Genomic DNA, 15,055 nt, shown 5'->3' with positions numbered 1-15,055 from the left:
AAGTCTCTAATGAAGTTGTGCTTAAACTCTGATCCTCCAAGTGTTTGGGGTTTTAGCTTCCACAATTCTCAACTACAGTGCCAGCTGGCAAACGAGACTTTTGGGAACTGAAGTTCAGAATACTGTACCTGGATGACCAATATTGATTCCTCAATGTTTTCAATACATCTTTTCTCCACTCCTTGACTGGTTTTTATTAGCTGTATACACCCTACAAAAAACCCTGCATATTTATTGGCTTTACCTCGTGCATCCATTGGTCAGATTAACCAGCATACTCAGTAACTGTTTCATATTTGGCTAGTCAATATAATATATTATATTGGCTTAGTGTGTTAAAGCGTTGAGCTGCTAAACTTGCAGGCCGAACTTGCCCGCTGTTAGCTCCAGCTTCTGCCAACCTAACAGTTTGAAAACATGCAAATGTGAGTAGATCGATAAGTACCGCTCCGGCGGGAAGGTAATGGTGCTCCATTAAGTCAGGCCAGCCACAGGACCTGGAGGTGTCTATAGACAACGCCGGCTCTTCAGCTTAGAAATGGAGATGAGCACCAACCCCTAGAGTCGGACACGACTGGACTTAACGTCAGGGGAAACCTTTACCTTTACTGTATGTATGTAAAACTTGTAAGCCGTTCTGAGTCCCCTTTGGGGTGAGAAGGGCGGATATAAATGTGATAAATAAAAAAAATGTCAGCCCACCACTGGAATAATCCTTCAAAGATCCAACTGCTAATTTTATTACAAGCATCTTTTCTTATACCCACACAATATGGGTGACTGTAAATGAAGGCCATGAATAAAGATCCAATATTAAAAACAGATTTATTTCTCTAGACCTACTTCAACAGTTGAAAAGCCACTGCAAGTATTGCTCCAACAACTGGAGGGAAATACAGGGTGTTTGAAAAAGAACTCCCTAGTTTTGAGTATAGACACATTAAAACTAGGGAGTTCTTTTTCAAACACCCTGTATTACTTAACAGAAGGAATAGATATTGAAAAGGTTCTCTCAACACATTCAGTACATTGAACAAAATAGACAAGATCAAATAGGCACTTGTTAACAATAAGAGTTTAAGACCATAGCAGCCTACTTCGTTTGCACTTTACTGAGCTCTGTTGCTGTGAATAATACAGCTCATGCACAGGTAATGACGTATTTGTACATTCTCAAGTATTCACTGAATACTACCAACATATATACATTTTTACACAATATTCCAGAAGTTGAGAGAAGTCATTTCTGCTGGCCTTTTGGAAGTGGTCTTCTAAAAAGGAGGATATGTGGTTCTGTAAAAGAAAAATAAAGGAGCTTTCATCTGCCTGTTGAAATACTGCAGTCTGTCACATCTTACTCTGCTCATTCATTTAACACTGCAACCACTAAATTGATTTTGTATTCTGAACAAGGAGAATTTAGATCTGTAGATTTTGACTTGGGTGGGGCAATCCCGAGTACTCCTGCCTGCCTTAAAAGGCATGCAAGACAAACACAACGTGATTGCAGATTAAACACAGAGATACTAGGCTCCTATTTAAAAATCAAGCTAATAGGTGTTGAAGGATATACCGGGTGGCATAACTATAAATTCATTCAATATTCGGTTTATGTTCAGTAACCCCATTGGGGGGAAAACTCACAACTACCTACAAATCAGGAGTGATTGCTTTCTTTTGGACAGGCCCTTGTTTATTTAGCATATTTATACCCTGCCCTTAAACACAAAAGTTCCCAAAAATGATTAAGAACATGTGGCAAAGGAGCAATTCAAGAAAAATTGTTTAGTTAGTGTAATCAATTAAGTTTCAATGTTTTAAGTTTAAGCATGCAAAGTTAATCAACACAACCCATACTTGTTCATAATTTCTACTAATCTTATTTAGAGACCATCCTCACCCACCTTCCCAGTACACTTGTTTCCTTTTACCTGGTTCATGAATCATGTAGTGGACCCAGCCAAGGCTCTGTTGAACACCAAGTCGTCTCCATTCCTCTTCAGTCATTAAATGAGTTTTCGGTACTTGTTTTGAGAGCTCTCTTGGCAGCATCACATGTCTACCAGGGACAGAAATTTCATTGATTCCATGTTTCTTTCATTTTGAAAATATCTTTAAATTGAGTTTACAGTGCTGACAAAACAATGATTGGCAAAACAGTGCAAGAATGTCTTAATGTTTAATATTGTATGGTATTTTTGATGATTTATATAGTTTTAATGAGCTAATTTATGGTTATATGTATTATATTTAGACTTGTAACATTTCTTTTATATGGGTGTAAGACACTGAATCTTTGAAATTTACTATATTGTGAACCACTTTGAGTCCCCCTAGGGGTGAGAAAAGCAGGATATAAATAAAATTTTTTTTAAAAAAGACAATACAATATTTAGTACAAATTGCCACTTGCATACATTGAAATGTTTAGACTATTTAATCCAAACTTTGAAATATATTTGGGTAGATGATTGACAGGTTTAGGGCAGCATCAAGTCAACATGGCCATCAGAGCAGAGATCAAAATAAGGACAGCAGGGGGGTTCACACACAAGGGTCTCAACTACATGAAAAGCCCATTAGCAATACCCAGTGTTTTTGAGTGCATAGTGCTGTCCTCATTCTGTGTGATCCATACTCACAATTCATTCAAACAGTTTATTACTGGCAATCTGAGCCAGTCACTATCTTTTAACCTAACTCCCCACAGTTTCAGTTAATGACTATTTCGCCTTCAAGATGACTATTAATTGCACTGGTCAGTGTTTCCCAAACCATGTTCCATGTTTTGGACTTCACCTCCAGAATTCCTAACCGTTGGCTGAGGATTCTGGGCTTTAAATCCAGAACAGCAGGAGATCCAAATTTCACAAATCACTAGATAAGGGTTTTCTTAGCCAAAGAGAACCAAAGGTGGGTTTCCCAGCTTCTTCCTTGGGTCTCCTATCCAAGCTCTAACCAGGGCTGACCCTGCTCAGCTTCCAAGATCAGGCAGGATCTGGGGTCTTGAGACAGTGGTTTTCAACCTGTGGGTCCCCAGGTGTTTTGGCTTACAACTCCCAGAAATTCCAGCCAGTTTTACCAACTATTAGGATTTCTGGGAGTCGAATGCCAAAACATCTGGGGACCCACAGGTTGAAAACCATTGCCTTAAGGCAGGGGTCCTCAAACTTTTAAAGCAGAGGGCGGTCCACAATCCTTCAGACTGTTGAGGGGCCGAATTATCATTTGGGGGAAAAACCCGAACAAATTCCTATGCACACTGCACATATCTTATTTGCAGTGCAAAACAACGACAATAACAATGAAAGAACAATACAATATTTAAAAATGAAAATAATTTTAACCAACATAAATCTATCAGGATTTCAATAGGAAGTGTGGCCCTGCTTCTGGCCAATGAGATAGTCAGGTTAATTAGGATTGTTGTTGTTGTGTCTTCAAGTCATTTCAGACTTTTGGCGAGCTTAAGTCCAAAATTATTTATTTATTCATTTACTACATTTATATCCCACCCTAATCACCCCGAAGGGAACTCAGAGCAGCTGTATGTACATACAGTATATTATATTATTAGCATAGCACAATATTAGCATTATATATTACTATATTGAACTATATCACTATACTGTAATATTATATGTAATATATAACATATAATTAATATTATATGGTATTATTATTAGTATTATATTGTATAAAATGATATTATCAATATCATATGTATATACAATATATTATATTATTAAAATGGATATAAAATATTATATTATAAATGAGGGCGAGGGCCAGGTAAATGACCTTGAAGGGCCGCATCCGGCCCCCGGGCCTTAGTTTGGGGACCCCTGCCTTAAGGCATCTAGGATCTAACTCCAGGACTGAAAATGGAGTAAGGGAAACAGAAGACACTTCCCCCTCAGGGTAAACGTTATCTGTTTAAGGGTGCATCTATACTAAATGCAGTGAAACTCCATTTTAACTGCAGTGGCTCAGTGGTATAGAATCCTGGGAATCACAGTTTTACAAGGCCTTTAGCCTCCTCTGCCAAACTACAAATCCTAGAAGCCCAAAAATTTAGGTCATGTCAGTTAAAATGGTGGCAAACTGCATTCATTCCACAATATCGATCAGGCATGTGCAAACCTTGGCCCCCCAGGTGCTTTGAACTTTATCTCCCACAATTCCTAACAGCTGTTAGGAAACAAAACACCTGGAGGGCCAAAGTCTGGCCATGCCTGGTGTACATGCAACCTACCAAAAGCCAGAAGCAATTAGTGGTTTGTTTCCCTCTCTGCTCTTTCAGAGCCAGTTCCTATGGGAAAAAAAACAACAAACAAAAACCTACAAGCTGAGTTCATAATGTTGCTGTGAGTTTTCCAGGCTGTCTGGCCATGTTCCAGAATGATTCTCTCCTGACATTTCGCCTGCATCCATGGCAGGCATCCTCAGAGGTTGTGAGGTCTGCAAGAAACTAGGCAGTGGGGTTTATTCATCTGTGAGAAGTCCATGGTGGCAGAAAGAACTCTTGTCTGTTTGAGGGAAGTGTGAATGGTGCAATTGGCCAGTTTGATGATTGCATTAAATGGCCTTGAAGCTTCAAAGTCTGGCTGCTTCCTGCCTTGGTGAATCCTTTGTTGGGAGGTGTTTGGCTGGCCCTGATTGTTTCAAGTCAGTTTCACAGAGAGGAAACCAAGAACCAGAGGCTGGGTGCGTGGTTTGTCCCAGGCCCCTTTCTAGCCCTTCCTTGCAGGCATCTATTATTATTAATGACTATATTTTTACCCCGTTCTGCTCACCCCGAAGGGGACACAGGGAGGCTTAGTTTGGCCCACTTCAGTGCCACATTGCAAATACACAGTGTATAAATAGAGTACAACACAAATCAAAGCATATTTAACAAAAACACAAGACAAAAATTGCACAAAGCATAAAAACATCCAGAAACAAGATATAAATATTAAGCATTAAATATATTTAAAACCAATTCCAATTATTGTGGAGACTCACCAACGGAATAGTATATTTTGCGAATTAATAGTGTATTAATATATAATAGTATATGAATCTACACAGTAAGTGTGTTGTCGAAGATTTTCATGGCTGGAATCACTGAGTTGTTGTGCATTTTCCGGTCGGTACAGCCATGTTCAGAAGCATTCTCTTCTGCCGCTTCACCCACATCTATGGCAGGCATCCTCAGAGGTTGTGAGGTATATTGGAAAACTAAGCAAGGGAGGTTTATATATCTGTGGAAGGTCCAGGGTGGGAGAAATAACTCGTGTCTGTTGGAGGCCTGTGAGAATGTTGCAATTAATCACCTTGATTAGCATTAATGGCTTTGCCAGCTTCATGGCCTGGCTTCTTCCTGCCAGTAAGATTAATGCAACTAGACACCGTTTTAACGACCATGGCTTAGTGCAGGCATGGGCAAACTTGGGCTACCGGCTCTTAGGAATTGTGGGAGTTGAAGTCCAAAGCACCCGGAGGGCCCTAGTTCTCCCGTGCCTGGCTTAGTGCTAAGGAATCCTGAGATCTGCAGTCTGGCAAAGTCTTTGCCAATGAGCAGTACCCTCATCGAACTACAACTCTCAGGATTCCATGCCATTTAGCCATGGCAGTTAAAGTGGGATCAAACTGCATTCATTCTACAATGTGGGCGCGCCCTTTTTTCCGCTTTAGGAGGGCTTTGAACTGTAAGGGAAGAAGGCCCGTTTCTTTCTGAGGGGAAAAAAACCCCAAGGGGAAGGAGAGCGCAATAACTTCGAAGGGAAGAACAGCTCCTACAAATAAAAAAGAAATGACCCCTCTCTCACCGGTACTCGTAGTTCTCGTCGCAGTACTTGTCAGAATAATAGATCTGCTTGTGGGCCATGGCGAGGAAGAAGAACAAGACGAAGGCCTATCACGCCCCGCTCCGTCTCTCAGCCGAAACCACCTCACCGCGGTTAACAGACGCGCCTGGCGCAACTCTCCATTTGAATCCCACACCTCGACGCCGATTGGACGGCCGGGAGCGCGCGCCGTCACGTGGTGCGCGTCCGTTCAGTTCCTCCCCGCCCGCTATGGTGTCGCCTGGCTTTTTGAGACGTTCACCAATCAGAAGACGCCGTGAGGGCGGCGGAGAAACCATTGTGAGCGAATGCAGGGGGAGGCAGGGAAACAATTGCGAGGCGTTCTGAACGGGAGTGCGCATGTCCGGAGCCGGGATTAGAAATGGTGGTTGTTTGTGTCGCTGACGTCACGTTCTCCTCCAAGAGGCGAGGCGTTGGTTATCCTCAATCCAACCCAGTTGGATAGAGATAGAGATTTAGAATCAATCAGGGCCAGCTAACACCTCCCAACAAAAGATTCCCCCAGGCGGTAAGCAGCCAGACCTTGAAGCTGAAAGGCTATTCAATGCTAATCAAGCTGGTCAAATTGCAACATTCACACCTGTCTAGGCAGACAAGAGTTCTTTCTCCCACCCTGAACATTCCACAGATAGAGAAACCCCACTTCCCTATTTTCCAACAGACCTCACAACCTCTGAGGGTGCCTGCCATAGATGTGGGTTAAACGTCAGGAGAGAATGCTTCTGGAACATAGGCATACAGCCAGGAAAACTCACAGCAACCCAGAGATTTAGACTTTGAGTCCCTGTTCCACAATTGCTTCACTGAGGGTGCACCTACATGATAGAATTAATGCATTTTGACACCATTTTAGCTTTCCTGCCTAAAATGCTATTCAATCATGGAATTGCAGTTTGGTAAGGCATTTGCATTCTTTGGCAGAGAACTTTACAGAGTGACCTTGTAAAACTACAACTCCCAGGATTCCATTGCATTGAGCCATGGCAGTTAAAGTGATGTCTGATCCTTGTTAATTCTACAATGTAGAATTATATTGCTGTTTTGATCTTATGTTCTACTGTTTATTTTATGTAATGTATTATTTAATTGTATTATGTTATGGTTTATTGTATTGTCTTGGGCATGGCCCCATGTAAGCCGCCCCGAGTCCCCGTTGGGGAGATGGTGGCGGGGTATAAATAAAGTTTTATTATTATTATTATTAGATAAGGCAGCTGGGAGGGGGAGGAAAAGCTTAAGCGGCTGAGGGGGGAAAGGAAGGGGCTTGAGGCTGTTAGGAATCGTGGGAGTTGAAGTCCAAACACCCTAGTTTGCCAATGCCTGGTATACTATGAAGTGTAGTATTACCAGTAACTACCAGTAAATGTGTCCGTCTGGCTGAGTATGGCTTCTTCTACAATGCCATATAAAATCCATATTATCTGCTTTGAACTGGATTATCTGGCAATGTAGACTCATATAATCCAGTTCAAAGAAGATAATGTGGATTTTCTGCTTTGATCATCCAGATTATATGGGAGTGTAGAAGGGGCTGATTTTAGCTGGGTTTTATTTTGGGTGTATGGGTTATATTACAAACATACTAGGGATTATTTTCCAGTTAAGTCTTATTTTCAGGGAAACTGAGTATCTCTGTGTTGTCAAAGGCTTTCATGGCTGGAATCACTGGGTTGCTGTGAGTTTTCCGGGCTGTATGGTCATGTTCCACAAGCATTTCCTATTGATGTTTCACCCACATCTATGGCAGGCATCCTCAGAGCCCGAAAAACACAGCAACCCGGTGTATCTCTTGACCACCAGGAACTATAGAAATGTTTCTGGAGTGAGAATTGGTCTAAATTACAGTATTATTATTGTTTATATCCCATTTTCTCTCTCTCCCAAATGAGATTCCAAGTGGCTAATGCTAAAAATTATAACAACGTGCAAATTAAAACCTAAAACCAATAAACATTAAATATAATTAAATATAGAAATATTAAAATATGTAGTTAAAACCAATCAATGCATTCAAAAATCCATTAAACTACATAAAACACAGCACCTCTGGTTCAGTCTCAAAAACATTTTTCCTTAAAAGCCTGCCTGAAGAGAACACTTCAGTATACTATCCTCCAGAGTGAGTTGCTTCAGCCTCTCACATTAAATAATAGGGGATTGATATTTAAAGTATGTGAATTCTTCTTAATAGCCTGTCACGTTTTGAGTCCTTGCTGCAAAAGTTTAGGTGTACATCAGATACTTGCGTTGCCCCCATTCCCCTCGGTGGCAAAACAAAAACAAAGAGACTATAGGTGCATCGACATTGCAGAATGAATGCAGTTTAACTGCAATGGCTCAGTGCTATAGGAGATGTAGTTTTATTAGTTCTTCAGCCTTCTCTGCTATACTAGATTTGTAGTATGGTCCCTTACCATACTACAAATCTAATGATTCCATAGCATTGAGTCATGGAAGTTAAAGAAGTGTCAAACTGCCTTAATTCAAATTACAAATCCCATGATTCCACTGTGTTGACTCTTAGCCCATCTCCTTCTAGAAGAGACTCAAGACCTTGAGGAAAGTAGGTCAATATTGTTTGAAACTGGTATGGACAGTCTTTCTTTCAAAATCCACGTCACAGGAAGAGCTCCGGGACACAATGAAGCCCAGCAGTCTTAATCCTCGTACCTTATTTGTTTGCTTTAGTTTGCTTTAAGGCTCCCAAAAGTTAATGACTATCTTAAACAAAGCACATCCTTCGGACTACAAGGAGCCCCTAAGCTTTACTATGACTCCTTTACTCCCCCCAGGACCTTGGATGGCTTTTCTTCTGGGAAAAGGTGAATTCATCGGGGAAACTTTAAAAATAATACTCATTGAAATAGTCTGTGTGTTGCCCACTGTGATCTAAACCAGAGCTTTCCAAACATTTCAATTCAGTTTTCTTAGTAAACTGGAGGGTGCACTAACTCTTCATAAGAGATACGGACACATACATCAATTGTAATAACAAAATGTGGGAGGACGCAATGTATCTCATGAAAACCTTACTTTTTAAAATATATAATTTATTGCTTATTTCACATAGACTCGGAGATTTCTTGTTATATTTGCCCATCATACCTACACACTGCAGCTAATTCACTAAGATGTCACGACACAGTTTGGAAAGCTCTGATCTAAATGGCACATATCACAGCAGGTTTGCAAGGTGCCTGGACCAAAGTGGAAATGGATATCTGTTTTTTAAAATAAGACATTTTAATGTAAACCACCTTAAAATAAAGATATACATTTAACATCCAAGGTTAAGAAGTAAGATACTCTCTGCACTTAAGATTAAGATCTAAAATGTATGACACACAAACAGCAAGAATGAGGAATGAGGAAGAAAAAAGCAGACTCGGCCAACCAATTCTGGGAAACATATTTCCTATCACAATCAGCTGGAATGGAACATTTCAGGTTGTTATGAAATGACATCGAGTTGATTTCAAGTTATGATGACCTTGTGAATAGACTGTTAGTGCTGTGATATTACATTTCTGTTTGGTAAAAGAGAGGGTAAAACTACATGACCCAAGGGATCCCATTTGGGAAAGAAAGCATAGCTGTTTTCTCAATCTGTCAAGGCAGAATGCTAAAATTAAAGGTTGATTGATTTCCTACATTTGGAGGCTTTTTTTGTAATTCAAAAATTTGCTTCAACAAGACCAACAAGCTGTCGCTTCGCTAATCAGGGTGGATCTATGCTGTAGATTTAATCCAGTTTGACATCACTTTAATAGCTATGGTTCAACAGCATTTGGAGTTTGGTGAGGCACCAGCACTTTTTGGCAGAGAAAACTTAAAAGACCTTGTAAAAAACCTCTTCCCATGAATCAACATTATTGAGCCATGGTAGTTAAAGTGGTGGCAAACTGTATCAAAGCTACTGTATACATACATGAGAGTGAAAAACTGCTAATCTCTTAGCAGAGGAAATGGACTAATCTAGTTTATATTGTCTTTTGCTCTGCAGTCTCATATAGTAGCTGCTGCTAGAGAATGGAAAGCCAAGCAACATTTCAAGAGGAATGTTTTTCCCCATGGAAAATATTAACTTGTAAAGTTTGGACAATGTTATTTGAAATACTATTTTAGCTTAGGGATATTGGTAAGCTAAAGGGGCAGGGTTGTGCAACCTGAGCACCAAATCTATTTCCTGGATTCTGAAAACTATTTTCCCAAATTCTGATTGTCTGCTAGTGTTGGTGGATTGATTGTGGCATGGGAAGATTTTCAAGAAAGCTGGTTGGTGAAGGAAAAGTTGATTTACCCAAAACCACATGTTTTCAGTCTCCAACCTGCATGTTGATTAAGGTTTTATTGGTGTCCTGTCTCTCCACATTTCAATGGCAGTGAAATTTGGGGTGGTTAATAAAACCAATGGAAGCTTTACTTCCACATATACGTAATTGCATGGAGATGAGGGCAGTTCTCCTTCAGGAGCATTAAAGAGAGAGAAGGAGGTGATACAGATGGGTTGGAAAGCAACAAAGAAAGAAACATTTGTATCTGGAGAACTGTCTATGCAGGAAATCCCTTTCCAGGTACCTTAATTGTGTCTTATATTCAAATTCATGCTCTTTATTTTGGGGAACGCAAAGGGTATCTTTGGGTATCTCCCTACTGTCTCGAGGAAACAGTAATGATTAGTCTGTAGCCTTTAAACATGCTTGTTTCATCTTTGTGTATATATTTGCTGGGAGGGGCAGTTGCGGAGTCTCATATGGAGAGACATCCTTTTCCTTTTGTTTGTCATGATTAATTCCTTTCCCTCCTTCTGATCTTCACCCTTAAACCTATTTCTTCCTTTCATCTTTCTAACCTCTGCTTTTCCCAAATCTTTTGAACCTCCTCTGTCTTCCTGTCCTCCCCGCTTTTCTCCCCAACTTTGAGACTCCCATCTTTGAACTCTAAGCCACTTAATATTGTTCTGGGTTGGATTGATAGAAGTAATTATGACGAATTAAATGAAGTGAATTATTTAACTTTCCAAGTAGGGTCTGAGTGAGAGGTGGGAAAACTGATTGCACAGGATCTTCTGATTTACACTTTGCCTGGTTTTGGATTACCAGTGTCAAACTTTTGAAACTGAATGTTGATGCCTAACTTGTTGTTTTAAGATGTGTGTGAAGAAAAAGTTTGCCAGGCTGGCATTCTCTCTTGCTACCTGTTTTCACACTATTGCAAATTAATTGTAGGTGAAGATCCTTCGACATAATTAGGAGTGTTTGATCTTACAACATTGCTGAAATAAAGTGTGTTTAATGCCTCCTTCCAAACTCAGTGGTGCTGTTGTAAATCATAGATTGCTGAGATGGAGGAGAAGGTCCCCAATTCATCATCATAATGTGCTGGGAGCTCTAAGGGGCAGAATGCTGAGAGAGTGTCCTCCCACACCATAGAGATCTGTGAGATCAGACCACACCATGCTCAGAGGTGAATTCTTCACAGTTTCTTGTATTATGGCAGAACAGGGTGATGATGGATGGAATTTATTTGGATTGTTATGTTAGCTGCACTGATTTATGCAATCAAATTGTGGAAGTCTTCAATTATGGCCTACTCTTCACAATTAAGCAAGATCATACTGGTGTGACAGCGCAAGATTAATTCCTTATCACCCATATTATAGAAAATGTCTCTTAAGTAAGCTACCTGTGGTTTAAGAAGGCTAGATGAGAATTGAATACATACCCTCCACACCACACCTGCTTTTCTCCTTTACATACCTAATAAAATAATACACCTTTGACTTATCACACGGCAGAGCGATAACTCTTCCCAATCTGTCCGATGTTCCCCTATGTCACAGTCTTCCCTTTTTAAAAAAATTGGCATCTCTTATGCAGATTTGTTCTCTCATCCCAACAGAAAAATGATAAAACTTTTTTGTTCCTACGGAGTTGCACAATTTAGATTTTTTTAAAAAAATTAAGGAAAAGAGGGAAACATTTATGACTTTACTGATGGCCTTTCTCTGATTGCCACTGGAAGTGTACTCCTGGCTATTTCAGCAAAGGAGAATTGAGTGGTAGGAGAAGACTGCCCCCAATACACACTCCGACAGATATATCACTGGCACAGCTGATGAGCTGCAGATGGGTGTAGTATCACACATCAAAAACTGTGTCTCTGGTGTACATTGAGAAATAAAGGACGAGTGAAGTGATTTGAAACCCACTTTACAAAAGGTAGTGGTGGCAGATCCTTGCTTATGGGTTACCTATGAAAAGGACCATGTGTCATGTGAGAGAAGCCATAGGAACATTATGCATAGGGTGTCAGAGATGGGGTACATTGATGTGTGATAAGGTCCTAAGTCTAGAAACAGCACAATAGCTCTGTACCAATTGACATAACACTGAAAAAGTACAGGCAGTCCCCAAGTTATGAACAAGATAGGTTCTGTACGTTTGTTCTTAAATTGAATTTATATGTAAGTCAGAACAGGTACGTTTTTAAAGCAGTTGAAGAAGTATGGTATGAGTATGATACGGTTAATCAGGACTGTCCCTGTCCCTCATATGATTAATCAGGACTGTCCCTGCCAAATTGGGCAATTTGTGGATATGCCATGCTGCTCACTTGTCCAGTGCAATTTTTACTGAAAACTAAAATTTCTGTAGACTATAACAATAGTTCTTTTCCTGCTCCCTAGCCTGTACTTGTAGGCTATAAAATACGCTCAGAGCCTCTTAGCTGGGCAAAACAGGATTACGTATGCTTGGGGGCGATAGGGGCATGAAATTGTTAAGAGTCATAATTGTGAGTTTCTCTCAGAGGATCAGCCATAAATGGTTTTTAAAAAACGAGTTTCATTTTGGTTGAAAGTCATCTGCCACCCTTTAGCAGTTTGGAGAAGGCAGTAAATGTCCTACTTATAGATAACACCAATTCAATTTTCTGGTCTTGCAAAATATTTTGGAAATGTGAAGTATCAGAGAGTCTTTATGATTATTCCATTTTCAGATACTTTCCCTATTTCTTTTTGCCAAAGGATTTTGAAGCGTTTCTTTTTCCTTTCCAAAAGCGACGAGCACATTCACAGCCAAAGAGACCTTTTGTACAGTACCTTCTTCAATGAGTCACAACTTCAGAAACAGTGGCTGGCTGATGCAGAATTGAAATGTGATTCATATTCCAAACATGTGCCAATGACACATAGTCATTATTATCATTATTTATATAGTGCCATATGTGTGCCATAGCTCTTTCCATTTTTTTTGGTTAAGTTTTAGCCTGAAGAATTTATACTTGTGTCCCATTTTTCAAAGTCTTCCATTAGTGTTGGTGTCAGGAGGCAAGCTTGCTAAGTGTCAATTCTTCAAATAAACTTCAATAAAATTATGTAGCATTACAGATTCCAATAGACTTCATTTTCTTGCATTTCATGCTCTCTGTAAAACCCATCTACACTGCAGAATTAATGCAGTTAGACACCACTTTAACTGCTGTGGTTCAAGGCTATGGAATAATGGGAATTGTAGAAACATCAGGAGAGAATACTTCTGGAACATGGCCACACAGCCTGAAAGATATACAACAACCCAATGGGAATTGTAGTTTGGTGAGGCACCAGACCTCATTTTCAGAGATGGCTAAAGACTTTGTAAAACTACAATTTCGAAATTTGAGCCATGGCAACTAGAATGATGTCAAACTACATTACTTCCACAATGTAGATTCACCCTTCATTCTATGTGCTTTAATGTAGAATACATACTAGTATTATCCTTTTATTCATCACTGTCCAAAATATTTTATTTCAAGAGTATTGCTTCTACTGCTGGGAGCTGGAACATTACATGTTCCCAACATCAGTTCAATAGTTCTGATATGAAGAAGTCTCTGCACACATGGAAGAGCATTTTCTGTAAAATAGCCAAATTTCCATCAGAAGCTATTTAACAGGAATGAGAGTGGGGTTGAATCCAGTCTTTTCCAGAACAATTGATAAGCAGATTATTAATGGTTTTGGAAGAACTCTCTGTTCACAATCCTGGCTATTGGATCAAGGAGAAAGACTGAATAGCTGGATTTGAGTGAAGCTCCTATTATTGGAAGCAAAGTTGTATTTACCATATGACAACTGATTCTAGAAATCATATTATGTGTTGCCAGGGGTATTTCAGTTCTTCCATTTCTGTTCCATGTCAAGATTTCTTGTTATGCTGTAAAGTAACTTGTAAGAAAAACATTATGTATGAACATAATGAAATGCTAAAGCTAACCATATAGCTTAGCATTCTTTCCCTACTGCCCTGTTATGGATGCATCAGCACGTTGTTATTTTCATTCTCATTAAGATAATGTCCCAAATTCCTTAATATCATTACAGGATTACTGTCTGATAGCTAAGAAGGAGCCAGAAGCTTGGACAAGCTGGAAGAAGCCAAAATGATAGGAGAAGTTCCTTAATGGTCAAGCAACTCAGGATTCTAGCTGCTTCTTTTGTTAGAGAAATTACTTGTCCGTGGACAGCTAGTTGGAGATTCATAGCGGGACTATAAAAAGCCATTTTGGAGAAGATGACTCATCCTCCCTGCCCCTTTAGCTAGGTGTGTGTCAGGGAAAGAAGAAACATTTCTGAGAAGGGAATGACAAACATTGAAAAGGGAGAACAGAGCTGAAAGGTATATTCCTAAAAGCAGACTTTATGCTGCAGGTATCACGAGGCATCTGAATGGAAGAACTGTACATGATTAGAAGTCTATTTTCAGAAGTGAAAGTGGACTCCTGGACCCTTCTGGTTTCATGTTTTTGGAGGACTGATATGGGCTCCTGAGTATAAAATCAGTTACTGAGCTCCAATGTTTGGCTGATGCTGATACAGTCCCAGGGTTTCTTAAGCTTTTTCCACTTGTGACCTTTTTTTTTGCCTGATAATATTTTTGTGATTCTCATATAAAATAGGTATAAACATCAAACATTTCCTGAAAATAAACCAGCATTTGCAAGGCTTGCTAAACAGGCTGATTTTCATTTTTGCAGAGTACAGTTGAAGCATTTTCTGCAAAGTCCATGGTAAACTTTGAATGTTGTTGCTAACAGATTTGTATAAGTGGATGATGTTCAGAAACCTTTTATTATTGCCAAATTTTTCATGACTCCAACATTGAGCTAAAGGGACACCATCTGGGGTCAAGATCCACTGTTTAAGAAGCAGTGGTCTA

The 15,055-nt window shown here is 39.8% G+C and overlaps 1 protein-coding gene and 1 long non-coding RNA gene across 3 annotated transcripts; one reads left to right on the top strand and one right to left on the bottom strand.

The window, feature by feature from the left end:
• Positions 1-808: 808 nt before the first annotated feature.
• Positions 809-6,018, bottom strand: cks2 (CDC28 protein kinase regulatory subunit 2). Its single transcript, XM_003216443.4, has 3 exons — positions 5,814-6,018; positions 1,932-2,059; positions 809-1,293 (listed from the first exon to the last, which is right to left on the bottom strand). The coding sequence occupies exons 1-3, from the start codon at positions 5,870-5,872 to the stop codon at positions 1,241-1,243; spliced, it is 240 nt and encodes a 79-aa protein (XP_003216491.1). The 5' UTR covers positions 5,873-6,018; the 3' UTR covers positions 809-1,240.
• A 43-nt stretch (positions 6,019-6,061) lies between these two features.
• On the top strand, positions 6,062-14,822 carry LOC134296640 (uncharacterized). Of its 2 annotated transcripts, XR_010003455.1 has the most exons (3): positions 6,062-6,360; positions 11,188-11,318; positions 14,221-14,822. It is a non-coding gene; the product is annotated as an uncharacterized LOC134296640 (long non-coding RNA). The 2 variants fall into 2 exon arrangements; XR_010003454.1 differs by lacking the exon at positions 6,062-6,360 and having other exon boundaries at positions 8,355-11,318.
• The last annotated feature ends 233 nt before the right edge of the window (positions 14,823-15,055 follow it).

This window comes from Anolis carolinensis, chromosome 2 (assembly GCF_035594765.1).
Source record: "Anolis carolinensis isolate JA03-04 chromosome 2, rAnoCar3.1.pri, whole genome shotgun sequence".
NCBI lineage: Eukaryota > Metazoa > Chordata > Lepidosauria > Squamata > Dactyloidae > Anolis > Anolis carolinensis.
The sequence above is the reverse complement of the archived record's forward strand: the minus strand, read 5'-3'. Positions and strand labels throughout refer to the sequence as shown.

Coding starts and splice junctions, on each gene's coding strand:
- cks2 (XM_003216443.4), bottom strand. CDS start 5,872: ATGGCCCACAAGCAGATCTATTATTCTGACAAGTACTGCGACGAGAAC. Junction 2,060..5,813: donor GACGAGAACTACGAGTACCG/GTGAGAGAGGGG, acceptor TGTCCCTGGTAG/ACATGTGATGCTGCCAAGAG. Junction 1,294..1,931: donor CTACATGATTCATGAACCAG/GTAAAAGGAAAC, acceptor TTTCTTTTACAG/AACCACATATCCTCCTTTTT.